The sequence below is a fragment of the Xiphophorus maculatus genome, chromosome 7, assembly GCF_002775205.1.
Source record: "Xiphophorus maculatus strain JP 163 A chromosome 7, X_maculatus-5.0-male, whole genome shotgun sequence".
In the NCBI taxonomy this organism is placed as follows: domain Eukaryota; kingdom Metazoa; phylum Chordata; class Actinopteri; order Cyprinodontiformes; family Poeciliidae; genus Xiphophorus; species Xiphophorus maculatus.
This window is the reverse complement of record NC_036449.1, coordinates 23427310-23443622: the sequence shown is the minus strand read 5'-3', so window position 1 is coordinate 23443622 and position 16313 is coordinate 23427310. Positions and strand designations below refer to the sequence as shown.

At 37.4% G+C, this 16313-nt stretch overlaps 1 protein-coding gene across 12 annotated transcripts in view; it reads right to left on the bottom strand.

Moving 5' to 3' along the window:
• Positions 1 to 16313, bottom strand: part of stxbp5l (syntaxin binding protein 5 like) — a 144851-nt gene that overhangs the window by 6618 nt on the left and 121920 nt on the right. For 4 of the 12 annotated variants that reach the window (XM_023337433.1, XM_023337436.1, XM_005810037.2 and 1 more), the window contains 5 exons: positions 15041 to 15094; positions 11661 to 11840; positions 4542 to 4643; positions 2788 to 3027; positions 757 to 1120 (listed from right to left, as the gene is read on the bottom strand). In XM_023337433.1, coding sequence (XP_023193201.1) covers positions 757 to 1120; positions 2788 to 3027; positions 4542 to 4643; positions 11661 to 11840; positions 15041 to 15094 — 940 coding nt within the window. The remainder of the gene's footprint in view (positions 1 to 756; positions 1121 to 2787; positions 3028 to 4541; positions 4644 to 11660; positions 11841 to 15040; positions 15095 to 16313) is intronic. The other 8 variants (XM_023337434.1, XM_023337437.1, XM_023337439.1 and 5 more) reach the window with 4 other exon arrangements.

Below are 16313 nucleotides of genomic sequence, written 5' to 3'. Positions count from 1 at the left end.
AAAAACCTATACTTTAGACATAAATTTATTGGGTGTTGATATAATGTTGTGGTCATTATATTGATAGCAGTAGCATCATGCCTTCTACTGATGTTAACGCTTTGTGATTTCTTTTTGCTCCTCAAGGACATAACTGCACAAGATGTTTGAATTGACATATTACATAAACAATTTGGCATTGCTCTGGCTGCTTTAATTTTTTTTGCGCTAGTGTTGGCTAACTTGTTAAATATGTTGAGGCCTTGTCTAAAAGACTTGTTAATTGAAATTTTGGTAGCAATTCTGGCTTGAACATGTAAAGATGGATAGTAAAATTCTGTGCAGCTAGATAATTGTAAATAAATGCTTAAGCTGCATTTAAAGAAACCACACCTAAGTGAGTTGCTCACAAGCACAAATCAGAACAGAGATACAAAAGAGGCTTGAGGAGCTAGTATAATGAGAAATTCAGACAACTTAAAGTAGATCACGAGTAAATGATTTAAATGTGAAAAGGAAGTATTTAGAAGCATGATATATCCACTTTAAAGTTGCAAATTGCAGCAAAACATGATTCTAAAAAGTACAGATTCAAGATTGCTGGGAATGCGTGCTGTTCTTTTCAGAGTGTTACTGGTAAATAACTTTCAAAACAATCCTTTGTCTTGCATTTTGGTTTATGTGTACATTACAAAAGAATTGTATCATCTATTTAAAAAACAGAAGTGATAACTGTGAGCCACATGCAGAACTTTGAGCACTGCAGATCAATCTTACCTGAGTGTCATGACATGCCCGTTAGCACAGAAGCAGGCCAGGCACACACTGTTGCACAGAGATACCACATCAGCTCGAAGCACAAAGGACGACTCTGTGATGTTGTGGACAAAGAGGCAAGACTGTGAGGGCATCAAGAAGACTTTGGCCTGCCTCTCAGAGCAAACTACGGCCAAATGTCCCTCTCCAAAGGCATCCTGGGAAGAGGACGGGGAAAAGTGGACCAGCTTGCGCCTCCGTGTTCTGTCAGGATCCTCTGGGGCATTCAGGTCCCGCCAAACCTCATATGGGCTCTGAATTAGGGCTCCATTGCAGTCCAAGAAACCAAAGCGAAGCACAGAGCCTTTTAACATTTGGACTGCTCCTGGGAAGTTTTAAAGAATAAACAAGATATAAGAGGCAAGTGGTCTACAACTTTCAAGGCTGCAAATACAGAAGCTATGGAGCTGTTGGGTCCATAACAATATCTGTTAAAGTAATTTAAAGTTTAGATTTCATAAATAAGCTTAAGAAACCCACATATGATTACACAATTGCCAGTGTTTTTACTGACAGCTGCTAATGTTTTCTTAGTTACACATATGACCAGACTGATGTCTTCAAGATTTGGACAACTGAAAAACATTAATTGTAAAAACAAGCTTGTTTCAGCTCTTCAAACCCTAACCCTTAAGACAGCCAATTTTTAAGAAAGTCATTACTTTACAAAATGTTTCTGTTTTACTTCAGAGGACAACTAATGCATGTTTTTCTGCTGCAATTTAATCATGTTCAAAGTAAACAGCGAAGCAGCAAACCCTTTTGAACTCTTGAGTGATAGCAGTAATTTACAAGATCAAGGATGACAAATTCCTGTAAAAGTTCTCTTCCTCTACAGATTAAATCCAATTGAAATAAACGAGTTTCCTATGCTTGCTGTGTTTGACTTGCATTGTTCTAAGAGTGAACATTGAGCACTTAAGTCTGCAGAAAATGTCCTGCCGTTTTACTAAATTGGCCTCCTTTGCGAAAACATGGTATTTTGAGAGGATTTAGAGTAGATGGGCATGTAATCGCACAATTTTCAGAGGAAAACAACAAACAAAGAAAAATAGAGAAACACACTTTTTTCCGTTCCATTACGCTATTTTTATTAAAATAATCCCATTCTGAAAAAAATAGCAAAAATACAACCTTTAATTTGAGCACTATAGTGATGTAAAATTTATCTTAATTTTTTTTTAAAACAAATCACTGGTGAAATAGTCATCTTCTCTAACAATTTTAACACAATAAATTTCTCTAACATTTTTACTTCCTATATAGAAAAGACGAGAGAATAAATAAAGTATAGCACACAGCACCACCATGCTTTCTGTTAAATATGGTAGGGCATCAGTGATGCTGTGGGCCTGCTTCTCTTTAAAAGATGGAAAAGTACAGGTCACCATTGGCTTATTGAAATACGGTCAGAGGGCGTTTAACGAAAATAGCAGTTCTTTTTCATGTATTCTAATTTTTTATAACACAAAGGACATTTTCTTGTACTGACAATTGCCACTCTTTATCTAGATGTTCTCCAATGGAAGTACATTAGCATCAAGCTAGTAAAATATTTTTTGCAAAGTGACCAATGTGACTTCCAAAAACGCGTTAATGTAACTTCATTTTACTAATACAGTTTTCTTGACTGTAAGTAGAAGTATTCTTTTAATAATAACAAGTAATAACTTAATCTCATAGAGAATTTTCCAGGATGATGGTAACCTCTCAGATAGAATGTCAAAATAAGAGTGGAAACATGCAAAAAGCTTATCAACAATTATAAGAAGAGTTTGACTGCTGTATTGCCAGTAACATTACAGCAATGTTATTGGCATTACTGGCTTTTCGTGTCTGGCCCGGACACGGAACGGATTGACAGATTTATATCTTTTCCACTGATTATTCACAAAGGCATACATATTTTCGTCTTTTAAAACAACACATAAATAAAAACAGTTCATGAGCTACATTTTGTGTCACAAAAAACCTAGAAGTGCTGGTGCTTACCACTAGGGCCAACAGTGACAGGGTCCTCCATCCTCTCCTCGTGGTCAGTGGGGATCGATAGTGGGATAAGGATGCCCACTCCTAAGCTAGTCCCTACCCACAGACATGGAGTGGGCAGGGCGTCACTCTTGCGTCCATAGGACTCTCCAAACTGCAGTGTGGTGATAGCTTCTTTGGTGTCCCTGTCAATGCTAGACACGCTGGAACTGCGAGAGCGGCTGAAGGAGTTTTCACGACTCTCTGTAGCAGCGGCGGCAAGAACAATGGCCGAACACACAGGCATGGCGGAAACAAAGAATGAGGAGACAGATGGGAAGCAATGATGGGGAGAAGAGGAGCAAGAGGGAAACAAACATAAGGTAAAGTTGTGGAAAAAGGTTGTTTTTTTTACAAGAGTTGGTGAAATATTAGTGGAGAGGAATGGCAGCATAACAGAAAGGAGGTATGGCAGGACAAGCAGTTAAAAAAAAAAAGTTCATACAGGAAGGAAAATGAGTGATAAGCATGGTTGAAACTTTTTTAAAACTCAAAAATGGTTAATTTCTTGACTAAGTGATATAAAACACTGCAACAAAAATGCCTGTGAATGGATGTCAAACACTTAGAAGCAAAGTGAATATTCACAGTAAAGACACCTGGACAGAAACACCACCTCTACCTGAAACATAAACATCCGCACACATAAAGAAACGCATACACATTTATGCTTTAAGTTTATTGACATTACACTAGTCCTTAGTCACTGGACTAGCCAGATGGACAGGACTCCATCTGGCGAGACATGCATACCCACGCACTCATTGTGTGCTTAAAGCTTCCATCATGAAAGTATTTCCGTATTGCTGCATTTCTGAATAATTCAGAGCCAAGAGACGTTCAGTACTGCACTCTTAGACTGATGTTACAAAAAGTGGAGGCTTTATGGAAAAGCAAGTACAGATGGGTGCAAAGCCTGGTGTACGCTTATCAAACAGATCAATTGAATCCAAACAGATATTAAAAGGCTGCATCTTTTTTTGCAACACTTTACAGTATGCAATCTAATTATCTTTTACATAGATTTATACTACCAGTGCCATTAAAAAGTATTTTATTCCTTAAACATTTACCACATTTTGTCCAATTCAAACCACCAACATCAATGCCTTTTGTCAAGATTTTGTGTCAGGCCAACACAAAATCATTAATACTTATTGAAGAAAAAGCTTACATGGTTTTCAAACCAGTTTCGCTCTGCAGATTTAACTTTTTTGTTAAAAAAAAGTTTGAAAAACTGTTTCCTTTCATTTCACAATCATGTGCAACTTTGTTTTGTTGCATTACGTAAAACACAATAAAATACAATGATGTTTTCTGATGGTAATGGGACAAAATGTGGAAAAGGCTAAGGATTACGAATAATTTTCCAAAGTGCTTTTATCAAAGACAAGTTGAACATTTGATCTTTAAATCCCAGAATACCCAAGCTCTCCTTGTTGATTAAACACAAACTAAAAAGAAACAAAAACAGGACATCTCCCTTGACCATAAAAGCAATACCAAGCAAAAAGCCTGTGAAAGATTTAGCTGCTCCTCTGTAAAGATGACATGGCCCACCCAGTTCGTACATTGTCTAAGACAAGATGACACAGCTGAAGGCATGTTCAGATGACACAGGGCCACAAAACGAGTTGACATTCTGACTGACGGACGGACGCAAACAAGTCAGCAGGACAGCGGTAGGTGTGTTTGTGTGTCTGCCGAAGCCCCCTTACCTCTCTCGTTCCAGCAGTACGCGGCGGTGGTGTGGTGCTCGTCATGGGAGTACATAGTGACTCCGTGTAACTGCTGAAGCATTGCCCTCCTTGATGCATGCCCTAATTGTCCCCCAACAACATGAACCCCGTAGAAGAAAACCACATCCCCATCATGGTCCAGAGAAACACGTACACACACCAGTGCGCACAAACAAACAAGAGCAGCAACGCAACAGACAAGATGGACGGATGAACAACGGTTCCAGAGAACAACAAAAAGGAAGAGAAGAAAAGAAAGCAACTGAGCGTGGAAAACATTTCTTTAAAAGTATACGGCAGTGAAAGCGTAGCAGTAAAAGATGGGTGATCCGACCTCTGTTTCTAGAGACCAAACAATGTATCTTCACATCTTCTGACTCTTTATGCTCAACAACGTGCTCATGTTTAAGCTCAACTGTTGTGGGGAAAAACACTGCAAGCAGGACACTGTGACAGATGAATAGATTCTGAACAAAACTATTGCATGACAAAATATTAGTGGACATGAATTTTAAATTGGCGATGGAGAATTTGCAATTATTTTGGCTGATATTACTAAAACCACACTCTCTGTATTTATTCCCTAGGGAACATTGACCCTTACCTTAATGCGGACATTTTCAATATTCTGCTAACATTTACAAATGTTAGTGTGTCTTATACTAAGCAGAGGTTGAAAGCTAAATATAGGCAACCTTATTGTAATATATGAAACCTTCCTATTATGGGCTTAAAATCTTGCTTTATGCATGTGCATATAATTTTCTATCAAAGAACTCCTTTTATCAATTTAAGCACCTCACTTATTATGATTTTAAAATAGCTAATTCTGAAATTCTGGAATTGTAGATAAACTGACAAATCAACTTGATCTTCTTTGAGGCTGGAGCAACTGGTTATGAACTCAACAATCCTATTGTTTTTGATCAGTGAATGCGTCATAGCTAAGCTCTGACAGATCGTCTTTCAGTTAGCAGACACACATAAATAGAAAACTGTGATAATCATGCTTATCTAAAATGTAAGATTTCAAAGTTTAAAATGTTGAAACATTTTTGAAACTGTTTAACTGCAGAGTTGAGAACCACAGGTCATCTGCTCTCACTTAGACATGGTGTAAATCTGCTCCAAATGTATATAAAAAATATTTCTCAGAGTAGAAATGCTGTTTTAACTCTCCATTGAAGCTATAAATAAACAACTGGATAAATAGTGTAACACCTTACATAACGTCAGAGTATTTTTCTCTCTCAAATATTAATTTGGACTTTGCTTTACTGTTCTTATTTCATGTGTTTTGAATGAGTCTATTTTTTTTCAAGAGCCATTCAAAACCTGCAAAAAAGCAAGTCAGCTGTAGCCTCATTTGTAAAAGACAGATGATGTAATTCTGTGCTATATCCAAAGGGATTTTATTGTATTTGTAAGTTTTCAGTGATACAGAGTAAAACAGCTCTTTACATTTGGGGTACTGGCGAAGAACCAATATTTTATTGGTAGATCTGTTTTTATTATTTAAACTTCTGAAAGAGGAATTGGCTAACATCAGCAAGTCAGAACTAAATTGGTGATCAGAAATTGGATACAAAATTGCTGATCAAATAATCTGCAATTAATGTTATTTCAAAATATGTGTACACTGAATTTCAGTTTCCAAACTAGTTAAAAGTTCACTCATGCATCTATGTGGAAAGATACAACAAAACATGTGGGTAAATAATTGCTCTCTTTTTTCTCCAAAACCTTTGCTATCTTTGAAAACAGTGCTGTACACTGCAGCACGCATCTGTGAGCATACAATAAACCTCTGTCGTGTGTCTGGGCGGCAGCAGCCTGCTTTCGCCGTGTGTCACTGGGGTGTGTTTACGCTGCGTGACAGAGCCTGTGGGGTGCTGGCTAATGAAAGTCAGGCACAGTGGTGTTCTGACAGGACACAGGGACCCCTTGAGGCCCCTTACAGGGAGGCATAGACAGGCTGGCGGTATAGAGGAGGTGAGACAGACAAGAGCTAAACAGTGCTATGTACACGTACACCTGCAACACATAATAGAGACATGGACGAAAGACTGGAGACGATGCCTAATTCTATTTTATTTGGTGGGGGGTACTTATATTGGCTGACTAAACACAGACAAGTCAAATTTCAATGCCTAACTGGGAAAGACTTTGTCTTCAATTTGTAACAATTTAAAGAGCAAAATAAGTAGCAAGAGTATGGGTAAGAGTAAAAGCAGGCCAATCAATCTCATATTTGTTTGAAGTTCAGCGAGCCACAACAGTGCGTTGTGATTTAGCTAAAAATGTGCTGTATGGGAGATTCACTAATTGTAAACAAGACTCACTAACTAATTAGACATACAAAGTACTGAACTATAAGTTGGACTGTTAATATTTAATAAATTTGCGCTCAAATTAGAGTCGGTGCTGTAGAAATGTTCACTGTACATTCAGTCGGGCTTCCCCTGCCATTTCCCTCCTCTGTCTCAAGGCCTGGCATGTAGGCCTCATTAACATCAGCCTCATTTCTCGCACTGTTTTCTGACCTTTAATTATTTCAGTTATCCTGCTGTCTCTTCACCGTGGTAACCCAGCGCAGCTGATACACAACAGTCCCAAAGGTAGGTAACCGATACAGTATATGCAAAGGTGAGCCAGCAATTGAAAGGCTAATTAAAAGAAGTTGCAGTGTGTGAAAGAAAAAAAAAAGTTTTTCAGAGAAAATTGTGATAGCATCCCTAGTGGAGATGCATAAAGTCTTAAAATAAATCCATCTGTTATTGCAGCAGTATATTCTCACATGTTTTATGTTCTTATATCTTTAGCTTCCTGTGTGAGATTATGCTGCTTCAGTAAAAAATTCATTTATTTTTGAAAATTTATTCAGGTGCAATATTTACACATCTTCTGCAATGGTGCCCACAAATGTTGTGTCTACAGATAGCTTTAATTGCAGCAAACAATTTACTTTTAACTTGTTAGTATGACCTATAACCTGCCAGATACCTGTGGTAATCGCATGAGACTCCAATGGAGACAGCTAGCACAACAAACCCAAGGACCCACTTGATTGATTTGAAGGGTTCAACTTACAAGCGGTATTCAGTAGAGCTTACTTTGCCTGAACACCAGCATTGCCAGAATTTTGCTAATAGTCAAGACCAGACAAGAGTATTATAAATTTGAACATAGTCGAGTATGAGCTGTTGCTATCAAGCAAGCAGTGGCAATAGATTTGTGTCATTTTCCATGCTTGCACTGATCTGCCTTAGAAGAGCCTAAGTTGTGGATTTGCAAAAAAGCTGAATGTAAGATGTAGAAAAGAAAGAAAACCTTTTGAAATATGCTGCAAATAACTTGATAAATACATATAAAAGCCATGAAATAGGCCAACTTTAAGTGTTGTTATATCTCGACATCCAGGTTGAGGCAGGGTGATATGGTACTGCTTATCATTCACATTATTATAAAATTTTTATGCTACATTTCTCAAGCTGTCTGTCAAATTGCAATTATCAGAGGTCATAAATGCTTGAAATCAAGTGTGGTAAGGAGTGACTTTCTCTGTTGTCAGCATTGCTCTCACTGGCAATGCACCTGTAGCCAAGAGAGCAACTTTAATAAAACATTTAGCTTATGGTAATGAAGAACTGCTTCCCTCCTGGTTCCAGGTCACTCTTGTATAATGAGGTTGATGAAGACAGCAGTGTGACTTGCAGAACTGATATGAAGGGCTCGGCTTTGACTGCAACTAACAGCACTGCACTCTGGTTGGTAGAATATACTTTCATTAGCTGTGAAGACTCCTGAAAGCATTCATGGAGCTTACAAACAGACTGAATGCAAATAGTTACAGCTTTGAAGACCAGCAAGGATTTGAAGAACGAGGGATTAGACAACGCAATTTAACCTCCAACTGACCAACTTTTGCTCTTACTTTAAGCTTGATGTGCGTGCAGGGTGGCAACAGTAGCTGTGACATTTCGTGGGCTGTCACAATGTTGAGTCTCCTGTGGAGAGAGCTGCCTTTCGTGACTTGACTGAGACTTTTTGTTGATCTGAGAGAGCTCAGAATAAAAGTGAAAATAGGTCCATGAGTGAAATGGGATTGGTCAACCCACACTGCCAGAGACTTTTGAAAGTTTACGATCAATGGAGAGATTACACCTGGCATCAAGGCACTCTGAAATCAATTCATTGTTTTAGTTTGGCTGGCTTTACTTTAAGATAATGCATTGAGCTGAATTATAGCTGCACAGTAAGACAGATTTGAACTGTAAATTAGCACACAGGAGTTTGTCACAACAACTTACGCAATAAGGTTAGTCAGGCTTCAGTCAATTTTATGGATAGCCAGTTTAAATCTTGTCCTTGAACTTGCAATTTCCTTGGTATGTGTAATTTTTCCCACCTTCAGAGCATCAGCCAACCAAATCAACCTCTCTCTGTGTGACTTTTTTTGAGAAAATTATGTTAGGTACCCTTTGAATAAATGTAAAAATGCTCAACATCACCATAAATTGTTGATTATTCAACTAAGATGATGCCAAAGATTTCCAGAAACATCTCTTTCTCTCTGCTGCCTGTCAGTGACAGACTAAGTACAAGAACTCACACACAACTTGTGATTAATGATGCAGTCTTAGCTGAAAAGCCATTTTTATGTCAGTGCTGTTGCCCATACCTCAGAAATTATGTTGCTAGAAAAAAATTTTCATCTTGGATTTGACAGCGCATACTCTTGCCATTTGCTACGTAAGAGATAAAGGGACATTTTTCAAATGTAAAACTGAATCATGTTTCCCTTTACATGGTGAACAACAACACTGAACAGAAGACACAGACTTTGCTAAGACAATTATCTTATGGTGTCTGTCTTAATTTAGTTAATTTAGCTAAGGAATATGCTAAAATTGCTCAAATTGATATACTGCCTCTAAAAGTGTTCACAAATTTTAAACTTTTTTATATTTCGAAAGAACCGTAAACTTCAGTAGGTTTTGTTTGGAGTTTTGTGGTTGACCAAGACAAAACAGTACATAGTTGTAAAATAGAGAAAAAAAGAAAGAAGTGGTTTCAGATTGGATGTAGAGAGAGGTTTCTCTCATCCTTACATAAATATGCTTCAATGTAGCTATAACTGTAAATTTAAGGTAATTATGCTGTAAGAAAGTAAGCCTTTGGGCCTTTTACATGCATTAGGAAGGTTGCCCTAAATTTAGCTCAACCCGTCTTACTGCAACTCTAACCATTTTTCCTGATCCTACTGAAGGCGAGCAACCCCTATAATCAGAATTATTTTCAGTGAAATTTCTCACCAACCATGGAGTCTTGCATAAAGGCCAAACACTGTTTAGAGTCATTTAGCCACAGAACAAGTTTTTAAATGTTTGCTGTGTTTCCTACATGCCGTATGTAAAAGGGACTTCTCGGTGAGTTTCTTTTACACAACGGCGTTCTCATTGCCATTCTTCCATAAAAGGCCAGATTTGTGGCATTTCTGACAAATACTTTTTGTTTCTAAGGATTTTCCCACCTGAGCTACAGATCCATGTAGCTTTTCCAAAGTAATACTGATGGAATTAAATATTACATCACCAACCTCTAACCTATCTGAAAAATTACACTGAGATCCCTTAAAACACATCAGTGATGCTGCAAGTTAAAGGTTATGATAACCAACATAAGATATTTTGGATTTTGAAGAGGAAAAAAAAAAGATCCTGTAAAAAAAAAAAAACTTATCTTGCAAATTCACTTTACATTGCACAACCTTCAGGCCTGGAACATGGTTGACACAAGCAACAGTTCAAAAGCGCACAATGCAAGGGTTGTTTCTTGCATTTGAAAGAGGCAGAGCTTGCAGTTAATTTAGTTGAGAGGTGATGCTAATGCAAGGTGCAGAAATCCTGTTCCACATAATCAAATGAAGAGCACAAAAAGAGTTTCTTGGGAAAAAAATGTTTCTCATATTATTCCAACAAGTAATTCAACTGATAGATGAGCATATTTTCCCAGTCATTGCACACCAGATTAAGACTGCTCTATTGAATACAGAACATCAGTCTATAGAGACAATTTCATTCTCTTCAAACCTCATTTCAGTGTTAAGGTAACATGACTCTTCTGATTTTTTTAAGCATTTCTCCATGTGACTTTTTTGGCCACCCTACATTAATTCCATCTCTATTAATACTATATCTTCACTAGATTATTTTTGTTTAAATCTGTGGAATCTCCCTGTTAATATGTGAGGTCCCTGTGCTTTTATCAACAGTTTCAACTTTTCTGTGGAGAAGCAAACATCACCAGTGGTCTACCACTGTTGGGTATGTCATGTTATTGTTATTTCCAATAAGTTTTACCTGGTGCAGCACTCTGTGGGCATATTTCAACAAATGTAGTTAGAAAAGAAAAATCATGCATACAAAACTTGCAGTGTTTTTTTTTTTTAGTGATCACTATTTCCTACTATGCTGTGGTTATTGTAACTGTTATTACTGTTGCAACCATTGTATTGTATTACAAACCCTATGAACTGCTGCTTGGAACTTTTCCTCCTTTTTTGTTCTTTACCATCCTCATTATATAGTATGATTCCATTGGTTCTCTTTGAGTCATCAATATATTTTTTATTTGAACAAAATATATTGAAATTAAACTCTAGTTGGTTTTCAAGGAATCTTCCCATATGTACAATTTGGAGGTGTGTGTGATTCTCCCCAGTCTTAGCTCAATTATTAAGGCTTTTGTTTTCCTTTGGTTTTGTCTTAGTCTTTTGTGAAGTGAAACCGAACAACTAATATACTTCGTACAATTAGAGTGGTAGCAGACTGTGCTAAGCATATTTTTTTATTTGACCTTTACTTTTTTGCTGCAAATAATTAGTTGTTGTTTATTTGATTATGAGACCATGTGCTCTCTCCTTTTGAGGAGTACAAAAATCAGGGTGCCATCTTGCATTAGCATTGTGTTAACTATGTATCAGGTCACAGTTCACTTACCAAAGGGACACAGGGTAACATGCACTCATTAGGAATGTTGGGGGTGGGTTATGTTATGAAGGTTTTAAGGATGGGATTTGGGAAGACAAGCACACACCTTCAGTGTGGGACACAGGCAAAGAGATCTCCATGCAAGCAGCAGATTGGGCCTTTCGGAAGGGTGGTCGGCCAGGGCCTCTGCGGGTTAGCCGTGGCCCTTCGGGACCCATTGGAATGCGAGGCTTCCCCGCCGAGCAGGGCTGAGAGGTGGGACTAGTGCAATGTCCATTGACATGATCTGTAACAACGGCAAAGCATTAGCAAACAATAGAACGGAGGGAAATGATAAATTTGTCCAACATATTGTAATCCACAGCTGCAATATCCATCTTTATAGGTCTGAAAATAGGAAGTGAAATCAAAACATCAATTGGCCTTTTTGAATTGCCATTAGGAAGCAGTTTTGAGAATGTGTCTTTTTGTTTCTAGAACGGAATGGCAAGTCTACTTCAGGGCCAATGAAGATGGATATGTTGCAGTGTAAGAGGAATAAAACCTGATTATCAAGTAGGAAAATGACAGTGAAGGACAGGGGGTGAGTGTGTGGCAAAGGGCTGAAGAGAGGTTTGAAGGTAAGTATGTGCAAGGAGAAGAAAGAGATGCTGTGTCCAAAGAAAGGAAAAGGAAAATGCAGAGTGAAATTTGTAAGTGCAGCTTCCTCGACTCTGTGCCAGTAAAGAGATTAAAAAAAGCAGGCATATTTCATCTCCACTTTGTGTTTTTATATCTGTCGGTAAATTCTGTTTTTAGCAGAAGTTATTAATTTCTTCATCTAATCACAAGCCTTAAGACATTACCAGCTAAGCTCATAATAAACCTTTAATATCTGCTCTGTTATTCCTGTGCAAATTATTTTAGTTGGAGTGGATACAGAGTCACAGATGGTGCTCACATGAAAACACTTGTTACACGCTGGAATCGTGGCTTTGCATGTTTTCCCCATAGGGACCGCATTTGTTGCTGGCTTTGTCTTTATTTAATGGAGAGGGCCTAAGGGAACGAGCATCGGAGAATAAAATAATTTGTTTAGAACTGGACCCTATTAATGAGGCAACAAAAAGAAAGCAGTGCAGTTTGGATTGGGTGGACTCTGCTATTCTGTGTTAAACAGACAGATTCTGTCGGGATCATCATAATTAACAACCCCATGATATCCGTGCCTTTGCGTGTCTGTTCTCTCTTGTCCTTAGAGAAAAAATAAATAAAGTAATGCCCTTTTTAAATGACATCCTTGTAATAAAACCAAGGTTAAAAGCATTTAGGGTTGATGGGAATGTCTGATGGAATTGCCTGCCTTTATTATTTTTCTCCTTCTCTCTCTGATATTCTTGTCCAGACTTTTATGAGGCTTGAGGACAAACAGCACTATGCTAATTGCTAAAAGCAGTACGCAGTGTCCCCTGTTTTCTGATCTCTTTCATATGTCTCCCTTTTCAGATCTAGTTTCCCATTCAGGTGCGTTTTGCAGAAATAATCCAATTTCAAAGTGAAGATGAAAAACTCTGGGTGCCACACAATCCACGTGCAACACTCACATGGGTTCACAGCAGGACGGACAAATGTAGTACAGGGAGTTTTTTTCCTCAGCATGTAAAATGGGGCTAATGGGAAGCCACATGATAGTATTCATGTCTATCTGCCTGTGTGTTTTCAAACAGGGATGCAGTAACACTATCCTCTCTCCAGATGTTGTGTTTGAAACCCTTATCCATAGCACACCAATCCACAAATATACTGAAAATAAACATTTACACACATCCACACAAATCGGAAAATGTTCCTTCCGACAGACTGCATCAATTTTTCCTTTGTTTACTCTACAAAGTTGCTCCTTTTCTTTAAGAAGCCAAAAATTCATACCCCCTTGGTGTTTTTCATACTTTGACTTGCTTCAACCACAATCTCTAATGCATTTTACCAGGATTTTTTATAACAGACCAACAGATCAAGCAGATTAGTGAAGTGCATCGAAAGTGATAATGTTATTGTATTGAATCTGATTTGGATTCTCTAACTCTAAAGTATCTAACAGAAATTTTAATTTTCACAGTCATTCCAAAAAACATAATATACTTTATACTATTACATTGTGGTTCTGACTATCTTTATTGTTATCATCCAACAGAATCTCAATTCTCTTGCAACCTCAAACACATTTTCATCCAGGATTAGCCTGAATTTAGCTCCATCCATCTCCCCACTATCTCTGCCCCACTACTTTGTCCCTGTTGGAAATCATCCTCACATCATGATGCTGTCAACACAATGTTTAAGAATAGGCATGGTGCATTCGGATGGAGTGTTAGTTTTTCACCACCATTGCATTTTGCATGAAGGTCAAAATATTTCATCTTACTCTTTAAGGCTGAAAAATGTTTTACAACCCAACAATGTTTTTAACTTCCCACCAATGTTATCCTTCATCTGTCTGCTATGATTTTTGGTTTACACGACGCTATTTGCTTTTATTGACACTTTTCTTACTTTGTAAAAAAAATAAATAAATAAAACCATGTATCATTTTCCCTCCACTTCATCTACAACTTTGTGTTTGTCTGTTACATAAAATCCCAATGGAATAGATTAAATTGTGTGGTTGTAATGTGATGCATAAAAAAAGTTCCTACTAGTTGTCAAGGAGAAATACCAAAAAAATGTTGTTGTTTTTTTTACTAAAAAAACTAAAGTAAACAGTTTGGACATTTTGATTCTGGCATAAAAATGTTCACTCTTACCATTGCTGAAAAGAATATTACTGTACCTGCATTAAAAAAAAAGTTTGTAATGAAGACAGTTACAGAGATAAGTAGGGACAGGCAAGTTTTATGTTGAAAAGCAGAAATTGTCAGTATGGACAGCCTTTGTCATACTGTAGAAGGACAGCAAGGGAAACCCGAGATCATGATGTGTAGCAGTTAGAGATGCATGCGGGGGTGAACACGTCATATCTGTAATGTAGGTGATCCAGTCAAAATGAAGGAAGAACTGTTTGAGAAGGAAATGATCCAGTTACAATGAGAAAGGGCAACGAGTGATCCAATACTGAAAAGCAGCGGTTGTCGATGAAGGAAAGATTGAGGAAAACCAGAAGATGGTCCAATTATGGTAAAAGCGATAGAAAGCCTCAACTTTGAATATGAGTATGAGTTACAAAATCACCTTTATAAACACTTGCAAAATGTAGAAGAAACAGACACAGTAGATTCAAATGAAATCAAAACACGTCAAAGGGCCAAAATAGACAAACACCTCAGGCCGACAGTCTTATGGGCTGGTTGAAAAAACAAAACAGAGAAAGTCATAAGGAAACGGAAAAGGTAGTGAGAAGAATAAAAAAAAGTTCTTAAGCAACAGAAAAGCCTAAAATCGTTGAGAAAAACAGAAATTAAACAACTTAAAGGAAATCAAGTGAAAACTGCTGGCTTTCGCCTACCGTACCAAGATCAGTCTTAAGATCTGTGGGCAGACTTAACTTTCTGCCGGGTCCCTTTACTGAAACAAAAGAATAGGAAACAAACAACCGGTTAATCCCTTCAAATAAAAATAAGTAAATAAAGGAATTAAATAAATAAGAAGAAAACAAAGCTGATGTAATCTATGTTAAATAATGTGAAACAAAGTCCAAAAAATAAACAGAAAACTTAATGAAACATAACTCAGTCAAATGAACAAGGAACCAGTGCATGCAGATTTGTGCAGTTGCATAAGGCAGGCAAAATGCATGCGCTAAGGTTTTCCCAGGCCATTGTTCACAGTTCTTTCTGCAATACTGGTAACACCCAAGACTGATGTGGTGGTAGAAGACCGCTCTCTGTTGGGTGAGACAATCACTTTCTCCTGTTCATTGAATTATTTAACATCCTTTTGTTTAGTTTATTGAGAGTATTTAAAAGAAAATAAATTCATATTTAGTGCTTTTTTATTTTCAGAGGCCTGGGATGTCTCACATGGAGGCAGAAATAAATAGAATGACACCACATGGTGCCGATACAACAGTCACAGTCAGACACTGAAGGCAACTAAAACAGCTCAGTGAAACATTTTGCAAGCATTTTACAGTAAGTAGAGAACTGTAAAGGTTGAAGTTGAGGTGCTAAAAGTCAGTTCCATCTCAAAAAGAAGAAAAAATAAACAAGAAAAACTGATTATTATTTACGTATTTATCCTGAATGATTTAGTTGACACGTGGAAGACAGAAAATGGTTTTTATATGATGCCTGGTAATTTTAATGATCAGAAGAAAAATGGAATGACCATGAATTTGTCTATTTATTTTCATTTCATCTGTGTTTTCAATTTATTGGAAGAGGGCAGAAAAAAATCAAAGGAGCCGACAGATTTCTTTGTGAAAAAGAAGTGGACTCAGGTTTCAATCCTTCTGCTGTTAAACGCCAAAGAAACAGTGCAGCATAGGAGGTTTACCAGGGCCTACAAATGATACAAAAAAAAAATAACACTAGTGTTAAAATTTTGACAAAAGTAAACTCCAGTTTATGCATGGTGGGTGGAGTCTTCTCAAGATGCTTTCATCGAAAGATTTACCTCCAGTTCCGTGTCACCTGATACTCCAATGACAATGATATCTTCTGGAAAATACTGGGAAAAAATTCTAATTATACAGAATAAATTAGAAATGTATGTGGACAAATTTAAAGAGTCTATTTCTGACTCACTTCATTGGATTTTTTCCAACATCGAGTGCAGACCTTCA